This window comes from Psammomys obesus, unplaced genomic scaffold (assembly GCF_907164565.1).
Source record: "Psammomys obesus unplaced genomic scaffold, mPsaObe1.curated_primary_1811, whole genome shotgun sequence".
In the NCBI taxonomy this organism is placed as follows: Eukaryota; Metazoa; Chordata; class Mammalia; order Rodentia; family Muridae; genus Psammomys; species Psammomys obesus.
Window position 1 is genome coordinate 27,422,498 of NW_026585797.1, and position 21,704 is coordinate 27,444,201.

Below are 21,704 nucleotides of genomic sequence, written 5' to 3' on the forward strand. Positions count from 1 at the left end.
AATAATAATAATAATAATAATAATAATAATAATAATAATAATAATAATTCACATTCAGATACGCAAGATTTAACTTTCCGGAAAAAGAGTATATAATCTAAAGGATGTGAAAAGACAAGAGAAGAAGGGAATGGGAGGACCATATAAGACTGAAGTAACTTCAGTTGCTATTTTGACAAAAAGAAGGCTTTTAAGAAAGAAGTAATCAAGGAGTTGTATGCAAAGGTTCTCTGGATAACAATCACAAGAGTTTGGGAAGTAAAAGCAAAATGAAATCAACAACAACAACAAAAAAAAAAACAGGATTACATCCATCGGACATGGTTGCTTTAAGACTTAATGTGCCTGGCTGAGTTGGTGGGGGAGAGGCTCTCCTTATCTGAGGAGTATGGAGGGAGGATAGGGGGATGTAGGAAGGAGGATAGGAACAGAAGGGGAGGAGGGAGGGCCTATGATCAGGATGTACAGTGAACAAATGCATTAATTAACCAAAAAATGATTCATGTGACAAAGGATTAATTCTTCTCATGTGTAAACAATTGCAATAGCTAAATAAAATCCAACAAAGTCCATGATAAATGGACAACAAACATTTCTCAAAATAAGATACACAAATGCCAAACAGGAATAGGACATATGCTAATCAATACATATCACCGTGGAAATTTAAATCAAAAGCACGTTTAGACACCTCCTCACTCATCTATCTATGCCATTACCTAAAAGACGGATGATAACAAGTAACAGTTACACTGTAGGAAAGAAAACATCCACACACTGTTGGTGGGAATTTATCTTAACACAGTGATTATGGAAAGCAGAGGGTTTTATTCTGAAAATTATAATAGAACTGCTATGTGAGCCAACAGTTCCACCACTGAACATATACACATGAAATAAAACAAACCCACATACACATTAAAATCAGGATCTTCAAGAAGTTTATGCACTTTCATGTCTATTGGATATTCACAATGAACAAGATATAGAATCAACCCAAACAAGCTAATGATCAAGAATGTGTAGTCTACAGTCTGTTCTATTACCCTCCTGTTTCTTTTTAATCATCCAGTGATAGTGGCATCCAAGATGGAGCTGTGTAGGAAGGGCTCCTCTACTAAGGCTAGAACCAATATATACAAATGCATATATGCTTGCGACAACAATTAATGAAGAATAATGATGGAGAATGAGGAGCAAATTGGAAGGTTTGGAGGGAAGAAAAGGAAGGGAAATATTCCATAGTTAAATTACAATCTCATAAAGAAAAACAAACAAAAAAGACTAGAAACAATATTCTAAATGCTCATTCACTGTTTTTTTAATTAAATTTTTATTTTTTATATTAATTACAGTTTATTCACTTTGTGTTCCAGCTGTAGCCCCCTTCCACCTTCTCTCCCAAACCTACCCTACCTCCCTCCTCTCCTCCCTGCCCCTCTCCAAGTCCACAGATAAGGGAGGTCCTCCTTCCCTTCCATACTGACCCTAGCTTATGCATTTTTATATATGGTATTGAGTACTAGTTTTCTTTTTCTCTCTGCATTTTGTCTTATAAAACATCAACAGAGAGTGCTCTTAACCACTGAGGTATCTCTCCAGCCCTGACCACAGAGGCCTCTGAAAAACTCTATCCAGCAGGGTATTAAAGCAGATGCTGAAACTCATAGCCAAATTTTGGGAAGGGTGCAGAGAAACTTATGAAAGAAGGGGAGACAGAAAGACCTGGAAGGGACAGGAGCTCCACAAGGAGAGCAACAGAACCAAAAAATCAGGGCACAGGGGTCTCTTCTGAGACTGATACTCCAACCCAGGACCATGCAAGGAGATAACCTAGAACCCCTGCACAGATGTAGCCCATGGCAACTCAGTCTCTAAGTAGGTATCCTAGAAAGGGGAACAGGGACTGTCTCTGCCATGAACTCAATGGCTGGTTCTTTGATCACCTTCTCCTGAGGGGATGTGGGGCTTTACCAGGGAACAAAGGAACAATGCAGCCAGTCTTGATGAGACTTGGGTCATCAGGAGGGTCAGAGGGAAGGGGAGGAGGACCTCTCCTATCAGTGGCCTGGAGGAGGGGCATGGGAGGAGAACAGGAAGGGATTATGAGGAGAGGAGGAAGAAGGCTTCAGCTGGGATACAAAGTGAATAAATTGTAATAAATTAAAAAAAAAAAAACAACAAAGAAAGTTAGAGATGGTGTATCTGTCAGTTTTTGTCAAAATGATACAAAATAGAGTCACTTAAAATAGGGAACCTCAACTCCTACAGCTAATTAACACCTTCATCAAAGTGGCTGGATGCAGAATTAACTCAAAAATATCAATAGCCCTCCTGTATACAAAAGACAAAAGTGCTGTGAAAGAAATTAGAGAAACAACACCCTTCACAATAGCCACAAAGGACATAAAGTGTGAACCTAACCAAACAAGGCAAAGACTTGAATGAAAAAAAAATTTCCAGTCTCTGAAGAAAGAATTAGAAGAAGATATCAGAAGTTGGAAAGATCTCCCATGCTCATGGCTTGGCAGGATTAATATAGTAAAAATGGCCATCTTACCAAAAGAAATATACAGATTCAATGCATTATACAATTGAATATACAATTCAATTCCCATCAAATTACCAACACAATTCTTTACAGACCTTGAAAGAAAAATTCTCAAGTTCATATGGAACAACAAGAAACCCAGAATTGCTAAAACAATTCTCTACAGTAAAAGATCTTCAGGAGATATCTCCATCCCTGATCTTAAGCTGTACTATAGAGCAACAATACTAAAAACTGCATGGTACTGGCATAGAAACAGACTGGTGGATCAATGGAATTGAATAGAAGACCCTGACATAAATCCACACACTTATGGACACCTGATTTTCGACAAAGATGCCAAATCCATTCAATGGAAAAGAGAGTATCTTCAACAAATGGTGCTGGTCCAACTGGATGTCTACATGTAGAAAAATGCACACAGATCCATACTTATCACCCTGCACAAAACTGAAGTCCAAGTGGATCAAAGACCTCAACATAAAACCAGACACATTAAACTGCTTAGAAAAAAAAGTGGGAAAGAGCCTTGACCTCATTGGCACAGGAGACAACTTCCTGAACAGAATACCAACAGCACAGGCTCTAAGAGCTACAATCAATAAATGGGACCTCATGAAACTGAAAAGCTTCATAAAGTAAAGGACACTGTCGTCAGAACAAAATGACAGCCTACAGATTGGGAAAGGATCTTCACTAACCCTATACCTGACAGAGGACTAATATCCAGTATATATAAAGAACTCAAGAAGTTAAACAGCAAGCAATCCAATTAAAAATTGGGGTACAGAGCTAAACAGAATTCTCAAGAGAGGAATATCGAATGGCAGAGAAACACTTAAAGAAATGCTCAATCTCAGTAGCCATCAGGAAAATGCAAATCAAAACAACCCTGAGATTTCACTTTATACCCATCAGAATGGCTAAGATCAAGAACTCAAGAGACAGCACATGCTGGGGAGGTTATGGAGAAAGGGGAACCTTCTTCCACTGCTCGTGGAAATGTAAACTTGTACAACCACTCTAGAAAGCAATCTGGCACATTCTCACACAACTAGGAATAGCGAGCGATTCCTCAAGATCCAGCTATACCACTCCTAGGCATATATCCAAAAGAGGCTCTAGTACACAATAAGGACATTTGTTCAACCATGTTTGTAGCAGCTTTATTCGTAATAGCCAGAACCTGGAAACAGCCCAGATGCCCCTCAGTGGAGGAATGGATACAAATACATCTACACAATGGAATATTACTCAGCAATAAAAAACATGGATATCATGAATTTTGCAGGTAAGTGGTGGGATCTGGAAAAGATCATCCTGAGTGAGCTATCCCAGAAGCAGAAAGACACACATGGTATACACTCACTCGTATAGACATTATAATATAGGATAAACCTACTAAAATCTGTACACCTAAAGAAACTAATCAAGAGGGAGGACTCTTGCTAAAATGCTCAATCCCTATCCAGAAAGGCAAAGAGGATGCACATCAGAAGAAGGATACAAGAGTAAACAAGTCAGGAGCCTGACACAGAAGACCTCTGAAAGGCTTTGACCTACAGACTATCAGTGCAGACTATCAAGAGACTTTTGGGCAACCTTTGGGCAGAGTGCAGGGAATCTTAGGAAAGAAATGGGAAACAGTATGATCTGGAGAGGACAGGAACTCCACAAGAAGAGCAACAGAACCAAAAAAATCTGAGCACAGGGATCTTTCCTGCGACTGATACTCCAACCAAGGACTATGCATGGAGATCACCTAAGACCCCTGCACAGATGTAGCCCATGGCAGTTCAGTGTCCAAGTGGGTTCCATTGAAATAGAAACAGGGACTGTCTCTGACATGAACTGATTGGCCTGCTCTTTAATTACCTCCCCCTGAGGGGGAAGCAGCATTACCAGGTCACAAAAGACAATGCAGCCACTCCTGATGAGACCTAATTGACTTGGATCAGAAGGAAGGAAAAGAAGACCTCCCCGACCAGTGTACTTGAGGAGGGTCATGCATGGAGAGGGTGGAGAAAGGGAGGGATTGGAATAGGAAGAGGGAGGGAACCACAGGGGGAATACAAAGTGAATAAAGTGTAATTAATAAAGAATTTTAAAAATCCATCTACTAAAGAAAAAAAATAGGGAACCTCAATTGAGGCATTTCTTTCATCATTTGGTCTATGAACATAGGTGTGTTCTTGATTGACAATTGATGTGCTAGGGCCCAATCCACCATGGGCAGTGCATGGAATCCCCGGGCCGTGTAAGTAAACAAGCTGAGAAAGGTTTAATGAATGAGCCAGGAGGCAGCATTTTTCCATGGTCTCTTCTTCAGTTTCAGACTCCAGGCTCCTGCCTTGAGTTCCCACCATGACATACCTTAGGATAGACTATGATCTGGAAGTTTTAAGAGGAAATAAATCCCTGTCTTCCTAACTTAATTTCGGCTAGTGTTTCATCATAGAAAAAAAAAAAAAACTAAACTAAACTAAAACATGTGACAGATGGTTTTTATAGCAGAGTGAATATGATTTTCTAGCATTTTCTTACTGTAAAGTTCAAATTATCTTCTAGGCTAACAAATTTTACTCATAAAAATAGATGAAATTTACTCATAAAACTATATGAAGAAAGAAATCGATACCTTTAAAGTTCTTCTTTACACATACAATAGAAAAATAAAGCATGTATTTGTTATTTTTATCAGCTTAATATAAATGCTTTTCTCTATAATTCAAGCTGGTGGTAAATAATTTTATTTTTCCTTGGTGGTTAATGAGAAAAGTGACCACACCTTTGAAGCTATTTCTGTTCTCACCAAATGGAATAAAGAACGTTGGAACTGTTTACACTGTGAAAAACTTGGGGTGTTTCAATTAAGTGGCATATTTGATGCAATACTTAAGTGATGAGAAAGGCAAAGCTCAACTTTTAAATGCATCTAGGCATTCTTGACATTTCAAACATAATGAAGGCCACTCACAGTCCACTTCCAATTACAGGCAAATGGAGAGCTCATAAGGAAAATGCAGAAAAGTAATCTACGTTAGGTGATATGATGCTGAAAATGAAAACCTGTCTGAAAAGTATTTTGTGTCAATGTTTACAACAGAATATTTGGGGGAAGTAATGATTCTGTATAAACCTTAAATTGTTTAAAGGAGAACCTCAGAATAACAGCATTGTGAGACAAATAAAAAAGAACAACTGTTTCTGTGTCATTTGACATGATAAATGCATGTGGACTGGCAGCTACTTGCTTTGGAACAAGTCAAACAAAATTTATTTGAATATTTCCCGACTGATATTTAAAACCCTTTGTGGTGACCAGGTGGAACATGCCTTCAATCCCAACACTCAGGAGGCATGAGGCAGGCAGATCTTTGTGAGTTCAAGGCAAGCTTGGGTTAGTTTCAGGACAGCCAAGGCTACACAGAGAATCCTGTTTTGAAATTAAAAAAAAAAAAAGACCTAACTAAAAACATTCTAAGTAAAACTTAGAACATTACTTTCAGTGCCCTCTACCCAGTTTCTTTTACGGGATCGTATTTGTTCAGAAAATGAAGAACAAACAAACAAGCTTGGCAACTCTCATCCCTGTAATTGTAGCACATCCAATATTAACACAATCAGTTCTCTAAAAAAGCCCTCTATAATTTTTAAAATGTTTAGAGAAAATCTGTTTATTCTAAACATTAAGCTTAATTGATAGAGATGTTTTGTGATTTAAAGTGCAGTAAATTATTCTTCCCTTTGGATTCTTTTTTGAGTTAAAAAAATTCAGTTGTTGAAAACACAATTGTTATTAGGTCAGAGAATATTCATTGAGATAGAACAAAAACACAAGTTAGACAACGAAAGAAATGTAAGATGACACACTTTTCCAGGCCCTTCCCTCACTACCTGTGCAAAGGCAGTAAAAACTTTGACTTTTCATATTACAGAGGAAAAAAAAAAGGCAGTTAGTGTTTATCTTTAGAGTTGTGTCTCTGTTCTGTCATTTACATAAATTTTGAAATTCTGTGTAACCTCCCTTGAGCTCATTCTCTCACCAGCTACAGGTGAGCAGATTTTTTACCCATGAATTAAATACATGCTAATGTGTACAACATCATGTACTTTTTTCTATTAGTGAAGTTTCTTGTAATCTTGACAGTATATTGATTATCACCAAAACTGCAACATTTTAAAACTTTTCCTTAAACACGAAATAGGTAATTAGTAGGTTATTTCTCTTTATCTTAGTACTTTAGAGACTCAAAGAAGAAATATAACAGGATACCTTGAGCAAGATCACATTTAATTTCAGATTCAGAGCCCTTTAGGGTATTTACTCTATGGGAGTTGAAGTTAATTCCCTGATTGTAGCCATAACACACAAACCTCCACTGCTCACCTTCAGCTCTGCAGCAGTTTAGGCTGTCAGGCTTGGAATACACAGGCCATAGCAAGGCTCTGCGTAGCATTGAGCCTCAGGCTGGGGGTTTCCCTTCAGAACTGGCTAGTCTTCCTCACCCAGCTTTGCTGGGCAGAGTCTCTGACCTTTTCTCCCAAAGACTTTAATGTCATTGTGAACTTTTACTTCTCACTTTGACTCTCACATTAGGAGTCAAAGCTTTCTAAAAGCTCCTGATCCTTGCAGCTGGTTTAGCATAAGACTAAATAAACCTTTGTTGATTTCAATGACTAAATTGCATAGCTAAAAGGCTCTGAGTAGTCACTGGAAAATGCTAAGGAGTTGCAGCTTGGTAGATATTTGTTAATGGCTAATAATGAAAACTGCTTTCAGTGGATAATTCTGCCATTACGAAAGAAAATTGAAGGCAAAGAAAATGGATTAGGGTTCTAAAAGGCCAGCTTAGTTATGGCAGATAACTCAAGTGAAGCCCTCACTCGAAAGACCCTTGCTGTCATAGTAACTACTACATTGCAAAGTAATGGCTCTAATTCTGTTGCATAATGTTTCCTTCTATGAAAAGCCCCAGATAAAATTCAGAAAATTTAATAGTGAACAACAACAAGTAAAGAACATTTTCACCTAAGTCTTCCTTATCATCTCAACACATAATCCAATGGAGCATTTGACATTGCCCATCATCAAAATGCCCTCATGTCATCACCCAGGAGCATGGAAATTGTCTGCTTAGTGTGGCCTCATACTTCCCTGTGTTACTGTCAGAAGAATAACTCTCACCATACACCACTACATTCTACATGATGGGGCACATTAGAAATCTGCCTCCGAATCTTACGTTATGCCTTAATCCACTATTTCTCCATGTTTTCTATGTATCTAGCATGGGCTAGTTTCAGAGACTTGGCAGGTATGTTTCTTCTTAAAAAAGTAGTCCAAACACTTTCTTTTTTTTCTATAGTTTTCTTAATATCACACATTAAGAATGACTTACACTGGCTGGAGAGATGGCTCAGTGGTTAAGAGCACTGACTGCTCTATCAAAAGTCTTGAGTTCAATTCCCAGCAGCCACATGGTGGTACACAACCATCCATACTGAGATCTGATTTCCTCCTCTGGCTTGCAGGTATGTATCTAGAGGAGCACTCATATGCATATAAATAAATAAATAAATCTTTAAAAAATAATTTTAAAAATAATGACTTACACACATGACTCACCCTAATGAAAACAATGCTGTCTCCCAACTTCAGATTACCTAATCTGCTAAAACAAGTCTCATACTTAGTTTCAGTTGTCAAATTGATTGATGCACCTTGGCAGAGGTCCACTCAGTTGAAGAACTGCCTCAGTCAAATGGCCTATAGGCATGTCTGTGGAGAATTTTTTTTGGATTACTGAGTCATATGGGAGGGCCCAACATAATTTGGGTGGTATAATTCCTAGGCAGGTAGGCCTGGGTTTTGTAAAAACAAAATAAATGACCATGAACTTGGAAGCCAACTAATAAGCAGTTTTCCAATGGTCTGTGCTTGAGTTCCTCCTTCCAGGTTCCTGCCCTGAGTTCCTGCCTTGTCCTCATTCAGTGATAGAGTGCTACTTGTAAGGCAAATAAATCCTTTCCTTTCCCAACTTGTTTTTAGATAGGGTCTATCACAGTAACATGAAAGCAAAGTAGAATATTACATCTTTTATTTTCTAATGTTTGTCAGCATTTAACATTATATACACATGCGCCTTAAGCATGCAAATGGACTTTTCTCTGGCTTTAAACCTTTGTGAAATATAGACATTATGTGATGGCTACTTAAAACTTTAAATATTTTTAAAGTAATTTCTTCCCAGTAAAAACTGAAAATATATGAAAGATTTTGTGAATTTCATTTGAAATAAGGTGTGAAGTAATGATAAATTTAAATTCATTCTTGTCATTTCCCTAAAATTTATGGTCGAGGATGGAAGGGCTAAATTTACTCAACAGTTGCATTAATTAAACAATGAGGGATTATCAGACTTCCTCCATTGTTATCTACAGGGTTTGGAAAACAAAGTGTGCAGATCGTTGGTCTGAACTCTCTTCTTAACCTTTTCTAGTCCTATGATGCTGGGCATCTGCTTTGACATTTTAAATTTCAGTTCATCTTTTTGTAAATAGTAGCTAACAAACCATAACCAAATGACAGCCAGAGCTTTACTTCTTCATTGCAACACAGCTGTATTGTAAACAGATTCACCTCTACATGTCTATACATTTTCATGATGTTTCTCAAGAAAAACTATTCTAAACACATGCCCCTTGGATGCAGAAAGACAAATAATTTGCACAGAAATCAACAAAACTCACACCTAGAAAAATACTAAGGTTTGTATTTACTTGCATTTTTATTATTTGTCAAATGTAGTAAATGCTGGTCATTATTTTCAGTGTGCTTTTAACTGCTACTTTGTTCTAGACACTTTGGTTCAATTATATTCATACGTCACAGCAAAAAAGCATGGCATGGCTTATTGGTTACCTGAAATTTGGACAAGGACTACTTCTAACAGGAACTCAATGACTGGCTCTTTGGCCTCCCCACCCCCCAAGGGAGGAGCAGTCCTGTTAGGCCACAGAGGAGAGCTTTGCAGCCAGTCCTGAAGATACCTGATAAAACAGGATCAGATGAATGGGGAGGAGGTCCCCACTATTAGTGGACTTGGCAAGGGGCACGGTGGAGATGAGGGAGGGAGGGAGGGACTGGGAGGGAATGAGGGATCGGGACACGGCTGGGATATAGAGTTAATAAAATGTAACTGATAAGAAAAAAATAAAATTCAAAAAAAAAAAAAGAACGGAATTCAGACCAAAGACACCCATGTATTGTGACTTATCCCACATCCTGCAGATAACAATGGAAAAGTCTAATAATTGTTCTTATAATTGACCTCATCTCCTTTTATGCTCTTTCCCATGGTCAGGCCAGGAACAGGGTTGCAGGCCAGTTTTAACCACTCCAGAGAAACAAGGTGACAGTGACAGGGAATGCTGAAATGTGGTGTCATGGAAGAAGTGAGACCTGATTTGACTGGACACAAAAATACACCAATACTGACCCAGTAGTGATGAAAATCATTCCTCTGCCATGTGGAGTTAGAATAATTTCTATACTAGAGAGACTTGGAGAAGAATAACAAGAAATAAAACACAATTTAAAATGTTTGAATTTGTTTCTTAATTTTCCTAGAAACCAGAGTATTCAACTACGTTACAACTATAATTAACCATTATGTGTTTTCTGGTTCTGAGAAGGCATATAAACATTTAAAAAGAAGGGAAAAAAAAAGCTATTGTAAGGGCTTAGGAAGTGAAAAGTCTTTTAATTTTCCTTTCATCTGATGTTAATTTATGCAGAAGCTAATAACATTTTTGTTGGCTTGGGGCTGCAAGTTGTAGCAAGGATTTGTCTCACCAACAACGGCCTTTTCTATGAGCCTGGCCAGATAGCAGCATCATTTCAGAGCTTAGGAACAATTTTGTCAGAGAAAGACAATGTGCTTACAAGTCCATCTATACACATGTTTAATTGCTAACTGTTTAAAAACGAATGTCTTTAAAGGCTCTAACCCTTCTCTAGTTTTTGCAAACAAAACAGCAAAACATTAGAAGACAAGGCAAGGAGAATTGTCTGTGGGAAAGCATAATCACATGCAGAGGGAATTGTTGAATGACGAAGGAGAAAATGTCCAAATAAGGAGAGTCTTTGTAAAAGAAATATGAGTTACTTTTATGCTAGAGTAAGGCACAATTGAATTCCTATGTCTTGTATAAATGAAAATTTTAATTTCATTGTTACTGCTCACCTACAGAACACAGAAAACAGTGGTCGAAAAAGGCAGAATCTTTAGAAACTTATATTTTAAATAATATCCCCCACGAATACAGTGAGTCATATGATGACAGCGTAAAGCTCTAATTTATAAAAAACATTATTAAAGTACCTTATTTATACTTACCTTTGTGGACTTCTGCTCTTATTCGTGAGTCTCACTATGTATGGTTATAATTTCAGGCAGAGGATATCATGGAAACATTAATTCAATCTGAACTTAGGTAAGACTACTGTATTGCCACAATAAAATCCCAGCTATATTAATTTAAAACATGGGGATTCATTGAACAAGATCATTCTCTTTTAAAAACTTGAAAAGAACAACTTACACCTCACGGCCTCGAGTATCTACTTTTAACTGAAGTTCGGTGTACCATTGACTAATTGGCACAGACCTTCTGATGAAATATTTATTCCTCAGCAGTAGGAAACTTAGACTTAGATACTAAATAGTGATTATGTGGTGACTGTGGTATTATTAGTATGGTCTTAGAAATATTTGCAAGTATTCATACTTAATTAGACCCTTTTCTGATCCATGACATCAGATGATGATGTTTAGCAAATGCCTTGTCAATTACCTGGCATTTTTATTTATTTAGCAACATGAAAAATGTCCTGCTACACATAACTTCTCCCAGGAAAGATACTGAATGTAATAACACTTAAAAAAATCTTTATTCAAAATTGTAAAGATGTTTTGCTTATGCCTAAGCCTTGTGGAAAAGGCAAAGTGAATTTCAATTGCCTTATTTCTGACACTGGAATGATAAAATTTACCTTGTGGACTTCCTCCTTCAGGCTGAACAAGCTGCAGGAATACTCTGCAGACGCATTTAGACAAAGTGAGAATGTGTCTCCTTACAATGCTAGATTGTCTCAGAGAGTGGTGGAAAGGGACTCTATAAATTATCCTTCTAACACTAAAAGAAAGCGTTAGCTTTGATCTTGTAGGTAAAAAAATTTCTATACCTAAGGGGATGAATTAATTCCTGTATTTAATTAGATGCAGTTCTTAGTAGACAACTTAAGAATTCATGTTAGAATTGCACATTGGATATTCTCAGCACGGCAAAAAAAATCTCACAATGAAAAACTTAGAAGGCATCGGTTCCTGAAAATGGCAAAGCAAAAGGTATTTCAAATACAGATTAAACAGAAGACAGAAATCAGTTTCCAAGATTAAAAATTCATATTACTGCTTTAAGCCTGAAATTGCAGAACAGTCTATTTCAGCAACTGAATATAAGCATATAAGCACTTGGTTTCGTTGTTTGAACTGACTCGACTTACCATCAAAGTGTCTAGAGAAGTCCACGCGCAGAGCGGGGCAGCACTTGACATTATATTTCGGCCCCAGTCATAACAAAGTCATCCTCAGGTATCCGGAACAGGCATCCCCAAGGAACTGTAATGGAACCATATATGATTTTGCACGGCATTCAGATTTACTACAACCTGCTTATAGCTGAGCAGTACAGTTCATGCAAGTGTTAAGAAAGGGTCGTGAAGGTAATATTCCTGACACATTGCCACTCAGATGTCACCAGCTCCAAATGTCTGTTGACAAGAGCCAGAGCTGAAAAAAAAAAAAAAAAAAAAACCACCTCAAAATAAAATGGTCTTACACAGCGGTTCTCAATCTTCCTAATGCTGTGACCCTTTAAGACAGTTCTTCAGGTTGTCGTGACCTGTAATCATTGCTACTTCATACCCTCACTTTTGCTACTATTCTGGGAATGTCTGTGTTTTCCAGTAGTCTTAGGTGACTCTTGTGAAAGGGTCGCCTCACTCACCTAAGGGATCATGACCCACATGCTGAGAACCACCGGTCTAACATTAACAAAACAATAATATAATAGTCAATAATATAATATTTGTTTATTATAATATAATGAATAAAAAATAATCTTATGTGGGGGACACAGAAAATAACTATCTAAGTCGACTTTTAATAGTGTTCATGAAAACTTCACCTAGAGCTTAGCAAGATGCTATGCAGAGTGCCTGATAACACTCTAGCTTTGAGGGGGTTACTGTTATTTTTAAAATGGGGAAAAGGTGCTATCAGCTTCAGGCTTGTTGGAGGTCACAGGTTGCCTGGAGACAGAACCCACTCAGGAGTAATCCTTCTGTTCAGTTCGTCGGGCTTCCTTCTTTATTGGCTTTCCTTAATGGGGATGTTTGTAATTTCTTCTCTAGAAAAAGAAAAAGAAGAGGAAAAGAAGAAAGCCGAGAAGAAAGTTACTTCTGAAACAAAAAAGAAAGGTAAGGAATGGAAAAGCTATCTAAAACCTAAATCAGATAGTATTAATTTATAGTGTTGCTGGCAAAGCTATTGTTTTCTAGCAAAGAGGTTCACTTGTTTGATTGCCATTCTTAGTGAAAACACCCAGGAGTTTTAAACATTTCAAACAAAAATCAGAACTGAAGAAAATATTTAAAACCCTTTATTTGCGTATTCATGTAAAAATAGGATTTTTCTGTTTAGCTCAGGCTGGTGTGTAACTCATGATCCTCCTGCCTCAGAGACTTGAAATTCCAAGACTGTGCCAAATCTTCTGGTCCTAAACACATTTGTTAACGATACTACTGTGGTATTTTCTTTTAATTTTTTTTTTGTAGTGACTGTATATATATGAAATATGTATTGTATGTGTGCGTGTGTGTAATGGAGATTATTATGTATTTCATTCAATTTTATTAAAAGTAATCGATAACTTAATTTAAACAATGGGAAAAATATATGGCCATTCTTCTCCTCTTTCCTTAACTCTTGTTTGCTAATATTTATCTGATACTGCCATGTGATTTTCAAATATTTAAAAAAAATTCTAATATAATAGTTCTATGACCAGATAGCTCAGGGCACACTCAATCTATTCTTTTATATATTTTAGAAAACTATGCTGCAACTATAATGTAATTAATGATGCATTTAATGTCCCTACCTTTGTTAAAGATTTGTTTCCCTCATCCAGTTAAACCCCTTCATAGACAGTTAGGACAGCTAAGCTATAAGTGTGTTTGGAAGGTTCTAGTATGTCCACTTATAGAGGATTTATGGCTTTGGACTTACAATTTTCTCTGCAATGTAAAATGATTTTCTTACTGGTAATCATATGTACTCTGAAACATATAAGAACAAATGAGTTAGGGGCTTATAATGTTATTTTCCCAGCAGAAAAAGAAGAAGGCAAAAAGAAGAGTGAGAGGGAAACTGCCTCTGATGTGAAAAGCAAAGGTATTATTATTTTTTTCTCTGTTTCCTTCCATTGCCTTCAAGGATTTAGTTCACAAACAATTTTGGTGCATCCATATGCAACTTGAATATAGGTTCTCTCACATACCGAAGTTTAGTATGTAAAAGCAAAATGTGGTAGAAGGTTAAATATACATGAAGAACATTAGTCAAGGCTACTGCAAGATGTGAGAGTGGTCAAAACTTCATCTGAAATTTATCTCTGCTGGAAAGGAAAGCAGGAGAGCGGTAAAAAAGCTGAAATGGAGGATTAATATCCATTTGCGTACACGAACACCTGATGTAAAGAAGGGAAGAAGGTGTTATTTTCGTTTATGTTTTCAGAGGGTTCCGTGCATTGTAAAACCAGACTGTGTCAACTTTACCATTTGTGTAAACTTTCTTACATGCTCATGAGAAGCAACAGTTGACAAGTTAAAGTAGGATGGCAAAGTGGCAGGTGTGGGAAGTCTTTCCTTTTGCTTATATTTCAAAGAAGCCACTCCCAGGTCTTTGAAAAGAGGAAGTCCTGAGTGGGTAAACAGAAAAGTGGGCTTTATGAAGATGCATACTGATAAAAGAGACAAATAAGCAATTTTTAACACTTGACTGTGTGAAGTAAATGTGCAAGGTACATGAAAATAAGCAGCTCAGGTCAGCACGATCTCTCTGATGAGCCCGGGCCAGTTGCTCACCATCTTGACAAAGCTGAGAAAGTCATAGGATCTACCCACGGATAACAGTATCACCGTGCAAAACCATGGAGCTGAGCAAGATTAAAGGTCCTCATTAAGAACTGATGACTCAACTGTGGCTCAGCTGAGATTTCTGTGTTTGGTTTTGATTTTATGCTTGGGCAAGCTTATGCACTGGCTTAACTTTGTAGGGTAGGACATGTGTACACATGGAAAGTTCTCTCAAAGTACTATGGTTCAGTGATGAATATTTTCATCCCGTATATCTCTTCTACCTGTGTCTGTGATGGTTGAAATTTGGCTCAGAGCAACTCCATTCTGTTGAGTTATGGAGCAAACGTGCTCCATTAAAACGCAAACATCCCCGGGCCTATGCAATGGGGTAGCCACCAAATTCTTCTCAGCTAGTCATAATGTAAACTAAGATTTTCAGATCCTCTTGGGATAACAGTAAACTGAAAGCAATTCTCTAAACGTTTACACAGTAGTTATGCTTAAATGGGAGGCACTCAAACAGAGCTCCAAGGTAGGGCATTGGCAGGAGAGGGCAGGCTGGACAGGGAGGCATTAGTAGCATCCTGACCTTCTCAGGGGGGAGTAGGAATAATAGTTTATGTGGGAGAGAAAAGCAGTGGTGAAGGAACCTGAAGAAGAGAGCAGAGTTTGACAAACTAAGTAATGACTATTTCGAATCAAAAACAGGAAGAACAGGGCATTTCTCCTACCGTACTATAAACAGGTTGAAATATAAAACAGGAAGAGTTGCACATGGCTTACAAAACAAGCAAGAAGGGACGGCAGGGATTCAGTGAATCTGGGGGGTTTTGTCCAGAAAACATTAGATAAAACTCAAGGGTGCAGGGTCTGGTGAGGGTGTGTATGTGTGTGTGTGTGTGTGAGTGTGTGTGTGTGTGTGTGTGTGTGTGTGTGCATGTGTGAGTAAATATGCATGCCTACCTGTCTGAGTGTGTGTCTGTCCGTCTGTCTGTCTGTCTATCAGGTTGTCTGTCTTTGTATCTGTCACTGTCTTTCTGTCTTTCTCTGCCTCCCTCTCTCTCTTTGTATGTGTGTGTCTTATTGCTTCTCTGTCTTGTTTTGTTGTGTGTCTTGTTTTGGTTTAGCTAAATGTTGTGGCTGAAAGCTGAAATATGTACAGGGACAGGGGTCCTGGGACAAGCTGAAACTCCATGCTGTGAAGACTTTAGTGTCCCAGTCATATCAAGGTGCTGCTGTTCATCACTGGGAACAACTGTCTATGGCAGTTTCTCTTCTTGCAAGGCTAGAACCATTGATGCAAAATCAAACTGGTTTACTTCTGAGCACATAGAAGCCTATTCAGAATGGACTGTAAAACACATTTGCCTTTTTGAAGCCTTTTTTTCTCTTTGAAGTTTTCATTTTTTTTATTTTGATCACATATCATTGTCTTTTAAATTAATCTAACTTTGATGGAAATGTATATTATTCGATATAGTGTCCTTAACACTCAAATCCTCATTTTATGCTGTGTATAAGTGTGTGTGTGTGAGAGAGAGACAGACAGACAGAGAGAATTTAATTACTTTCTAGATTTTTTTTTTGTAGAATTTGATAACAGTTTTAAAAATTTCAGAATTTGAATATAGTTTTGAAACATTGAGTCTTAGGCTACTTAGCACAGTAGATATACTATAGGGCTAAAGATAAAATGAAGTATGGTTTGAATTGTTAAATAGCTGGCACTCGTGGCTCTTCTTAAAGCTGTGATGAACATCTGACATAAAGAAGGGAAAAAGGTTTTATTTTGGTTTATGTTTTCAGAGGTTTCAGTGCATTGTGAAGTAAAACCAGACTGTGTAAACCACTGAAACTAGAGAACCGAGACAGAATGAATATGGTAACAAGCTTTCTTCTTTTTTATTCTGTTTAGTCCCTGCCTGAGGGATAGTGTTTCCAATATTTATTGCAAATTTTCCTTTCCTAGTTAATCCTCCTTGGAAATACTATAACAGAAACAGTCAGATGATTCTGAATCGCCCATGTCCTTCTCAGACTAATTAAGGTGAAAATCCACCTTAATAATTCCAAGTACATATGTCAGTTATTCTTGAAATAGTGAAGGAAATAGAACAATGAATATAACAATTGTAGCTACAAAGAATAGTATATTAAAAAATCCAGAAGCCAGGCTTAGACACTATGGCTAGTGTGACTATTATATTATACTGCTTATAGAATATATAGGTTTATTTATGTTACACAATTGCATTATGCTGTCCTTCTTTTATCATACAGACAAAAACAACCCAAAGATTAATTCTGTTAATTTTGCTCGTAGTCTGTGTTGGGGAAAAAGTGGAACTGGTGTTTTATGTGATACCAAATCATCAGCTTATTCTTTAATAGTTGAAACACAGTAATTGTAAATCAAATCTAGCCAGTCAATGATAACACATGCCTTTACTGCTAGCATTCAGGGAGGCAGGGGTAGGTGGATCTATGTGAGTTCAAGGCAAGCCTGGTTTACAGAGTGAGTTTCAAGACAGCCAAGGCTACACAAAGAAACCTTGTCTTCAGAGAGACAGAGACAGACAGGCAGACACAGTGAGATAAAGTAAAATAAATCTCCCTTAAAGTTATATATATAACAAATCAAAACATATTTTATTGGTTAAAAGGTAGATTCCCACTTGAAGAAATACCATGAAAACCACTAGTTTTTTTGGTTTTCATGAAACAAACTAGAAGAAAAAAATCCAAGCAACACAGGAAATTAAGACTAACCAAGCCCTTGTTCCGAGCTTTGGGTGGGTTTTGTTACTCATCTATACCACTCCACACAGTCTAACAGAAGATAATTTACAAGGAGTCTGCACTGTAAGGTACTTCCACTGTGAACATTTGAATCAAGAGATTGATACTGAATTTTCGAACAACAGGTGAGGAAACGTCCTCAATCAGAACAACTGTCTCCTAACCACTTCCTAGCCTAGAGAAACTGAGAAAGACAGAGGCCTGCTGTCTCTTTCATTTGCTGAGTCTTCCATCTCCTTTGTGGTTCTGTTTCTGCTTTCTACTCTCATGTACCTGGTTAGTGGGATATAGTACGTCTCTAATATTAAGCGTAGATGTAAATGAATCCCCCCCCCAATTTGTTTTTGACACTCAATTTTTTTGTTTTTTCACTTCCTAGAAAAGAGTAGAATGCAGGTAAAAGACGCTGGCCAAAGGATCTACTAGAGGAGATAAAAATCCATATAGAGCCAAGAACGATTCTAGTTTCTACCCAAGGAAGTGCCTGTCCTTAGGTGGTTTCTGAATACTTGGACTGTACGGTGACCACACGTCAGTTTGTACTCTCCCAAACTAAAACTGAAAGCTAAATCCATGAACATGAGCAAATATGGTAGTTTAAAGGCTCACAGGATAAATTTCAATGCTACTTATGTTGATCTTTAGTTAAACTTTGTGTCATGAACTCAAATGATGACTTTCACAGACAGTGGGGGAATGAAGTGTACCATAGTTCAGGTTTATAGGTGGGATCTTCAGAGAAAGGAAGTAGGCAGAGCACCCGTGTAAGGAGTAGCTCACAAGAAATGAAGTATCAGAAGACAGGAGACAGGCTGAGTGGTGAACACTTGTTAATCTCGCGGAGGACCAGAGTTCAATTTCCAGCACCCACATGGTAGCTCCCAACCATCTATAACTCCTGTTCCAGGGAATTTGTCACCTTTTTCTGGTCTATAAGGGCATGAATTGTGCATGCAGCATACATACATACATACATACATGTAGACAAAACAGCCATACTCTCTACATAAAATAAATAGACCTGAAAAAGCCTAGGGGTTAATAAGTCTTTTCTGGGTAGATGTATTGGATGTGACCTGGTCAGGGTTGTTTGCCTGCTTCATAGGTGTCTGTGGACCTTCCTAATTCAGGCACCTCACTGGAGTTTCATTCATGCCTTTCTTTATGCATAATTTCTAGGTAATTGTGCTCCCTGGTCTATAAAAGAAGAAATTTAACAAGAGATCAGACTCTTAAATATTTCTGGCATCTGGCTAGGATAGAACCAAGGACATTGCTAACATCTGGCCAAGGACTTCAATCAAAGAGCTAGCCTAGTTTCTATCTCCTTGTCACGTGGTTATGTCCACCTGTCTCTAGTGGGCTATTTTGGGGGTTGTACATTTTAAATAATTGAGATTACATTTACTGTTATTCTCTATATGCTTATTAGTTATGAAAATAATTTTGATAAATAACTGATTGATATTAGTAATAATACAGTGATCCATATTTTTTAAATTATCTGACAGAAATTTATATTGGAAGAAGGATCCTAAAAGCCCTAATGATAATTTTTGAAATAAGCTAGATATAAATGTAAAAATATCAGGAGCTTTGTTATCTTTCATGTGAATCTTTTGGCTAGAATAAATAGAAAAAAATGTTATGAAGGTTTGGAAGTAAACAGAAAATATTGTAATGTCTACTGTGAAGACACTTTAATGGTATGTTCAAAGCAATATATTTCTGCAGAGAATTCTGTAATTTCACAAAGACACAAGCAGAACTAATGCAGCAAAAGCAAATGGCAGAAGTTCTTATCTTTTTCAAAAATTAATAATTTATTCTAAAAAGAAATGTAAAATATTCTATGGAATGAATGTTAATATATTTCTTAAAAAAACAGACACTAGGAGCTCTTTACTGGTGTAATTTTTCATCATCATTTTAAAGTTTATTTTCAATTATTGAAAATAGATTGTTTTTATACAGTATATTGTGATAATGGTTTTCTCCCTGCCTCCAATGACTATCAGATCCTCTCCACTTCTCTACCCATCCAAATTTAAACTATTTCATTTTCTTTTTCACTAGAAAAAATAAAACAGGCATCTAAATAATAATAATACAAAATAAAATCAGAATAGGTCAAAACAAACAGAAAAAAAGGAGCCACAGAAAAAATACAAGAAACACATCCAGAGTCGGACACACACAATTGCACACACAGAAAACATAAAAACAAAGTCAGAGAACATGATACATAAACAAAATATCTGGGAGGTTTAACAAAATGCCTCTGACAAAGCATCATGAGACAAAAATATTTTCAAAAGTACCATTGAGTTTATTTCGTTGAAGCCATCTTCTGCTGAACCTGGGGCCTGACCTTAAATGTGGTTTGTATACCCAGTGTTATTCTATTGGAGAAAACTATTTTTTCCTGTGCGATTGGTAATCAGTTGGCGATAACTCTTGGCTTAGGAATGGGGACTTGTGTCTACTTCCCCTCTCTGCACTGAGACCCAGTCTGGCTTAGATCTGTGCAGGCCCTGTGAATGCTGCCACGTTCTCTGAGAATCGATACGTACATCAGTCCTGTTGTTTCTCCACCTTGTTTCTTTTGGTGTCTTCCATCTCCCACTGGAGTTTGTGAAGGTATTGCCTCCTCTGCAGAGTTCCCTGAGCCCTGAGGGGAGGGATTTGATGGAGACATCCCACTGAGGACTGGGTGAGTGTTCCAAGGTCTCTCACTTCCTACACATCTCTCTCTGGAACATCTCCAATGCTACAAACTTTACTTTGCTTTGCTTTTCATCTTTCTTCTGGTTCTTTTCAGCTTCTCTTACATTAATTCACACTGTTAAGACCTAGACATTTTGATATCTAGTTCTCAATTCTATATCCTTTTCTTTTGAAATTGTTATTCTGGATAATATCTATCACCAAGGCTTTTATATAATTGATACAGATTTGCACATTTTTAAAAACATCATTCAGCACCTTACATTATACTTTTAATGAAAATTAAAAACCTGTATCTGCATATTTTGAATGTTTATACAAACCACATAATATACAAATGTCATAGCCACATGTCATCCACTGGTGCCCATATCAATGGCTAGATCATTTTAAAGCATCAGATCCCAATTTAAATGCCTCTTAGGATGTACTTCAGTGGTAGACCATGAATTTACACATGCTTGTGGCCCTGGATCTGAACTTCACAACTGCTAAGATAAAATAAAATAAAATAAAATAAAATAAAATAAAATAAAATAAAATAATGTAAAATCAAAAAACTGTTAGGCCAGCTCTAACAACTCCATCTATTTTAATGCCACCACAACCTATCAGTTATCTTCTACCAACCCCTCAACTCAGTTCCTCTACCATCTTCACATATCCAGGTAGGGTTAACTACTTGAAGTGGGTGAGAGAAGACTTCAAGTAGCAAGTCAAAAGATTTCACTATTTTGTTCCAGTACAAATTTTTCTGCCATCAAGGGAACAAACAAATATTTTCTTACATGATTTCTATGAATATGAAATGCGTAAAAATATATCTGAACCCAGGGGTTCCTGCAGAGACCAAGGACCATGCATGGTGAGAACCTATATCCCCTGCTCAGATGTAGACCATAGACAGTCTGCATGTGGGTACCCGAGTAAGGGGAACAGGGGCTGCCTCTGTCTGAACTCAGATGCCTGTTCTTTGATAATTTGCCCCTGGAGATGCGGTCTTGCCAGGCAAGAGGAAGAGGATCCAGGCAGTCCTAATGAGACTTGCTAAGCTAGGGGCAGATGGCCAAGGAGAAGAACTCCTCCTTATATATGGACTAGGAGAAGGGAATGGGGGGAAGTGGGAGGGTCAGACTGGAAGGAGTTGCGGGAGGGGGCTGCAATTGGGGTATACAATGAATAAATTGTAAAAACATGTAAAATAAAAAGGGATATATAAGAAATTACAACCATATTCAGGACATAAGTCATAAAGACATTTTAAAACCTATATTCCATCAATTTTGAGTTTCAAAAATAAATAGAAAAGTTCCTTGAGGCATACAACATACCAAAATTAAAACAAGGTGAAATGAATACATACTTTTGAGATTATAATATAATTACATCATTTCTCATTCTCTTTACTCCTTTCAATTT

General features: G+C 37.3%; 1 protein-coding gene across 1 annotated transcript in view; it reads left to right on the forward strand.

The window, feature by feature from the left end:
* The window catches only part of Trdn (triadin), a 350,576-nt gene that overhangs the window by 153,317 nt on the left and 175,555 nt on the right, over positions 1 to 21,704 (forward strand). The window contains exons 11-12 of the mRNA XM_055599238.1: positions 13,032 to 13,097; positions 14,011 to 14,073. Of these exons, the coding sequence (XP_055455213.1) occupies positions 13,032 to 13,097; positions 14,011 to 14,073 (129 nt within the window). The remainder of the gene's footprint in view (positions 1 to 13,031; positions 13,098 to 14,010; positions 14,074 to 21,704) is intronic.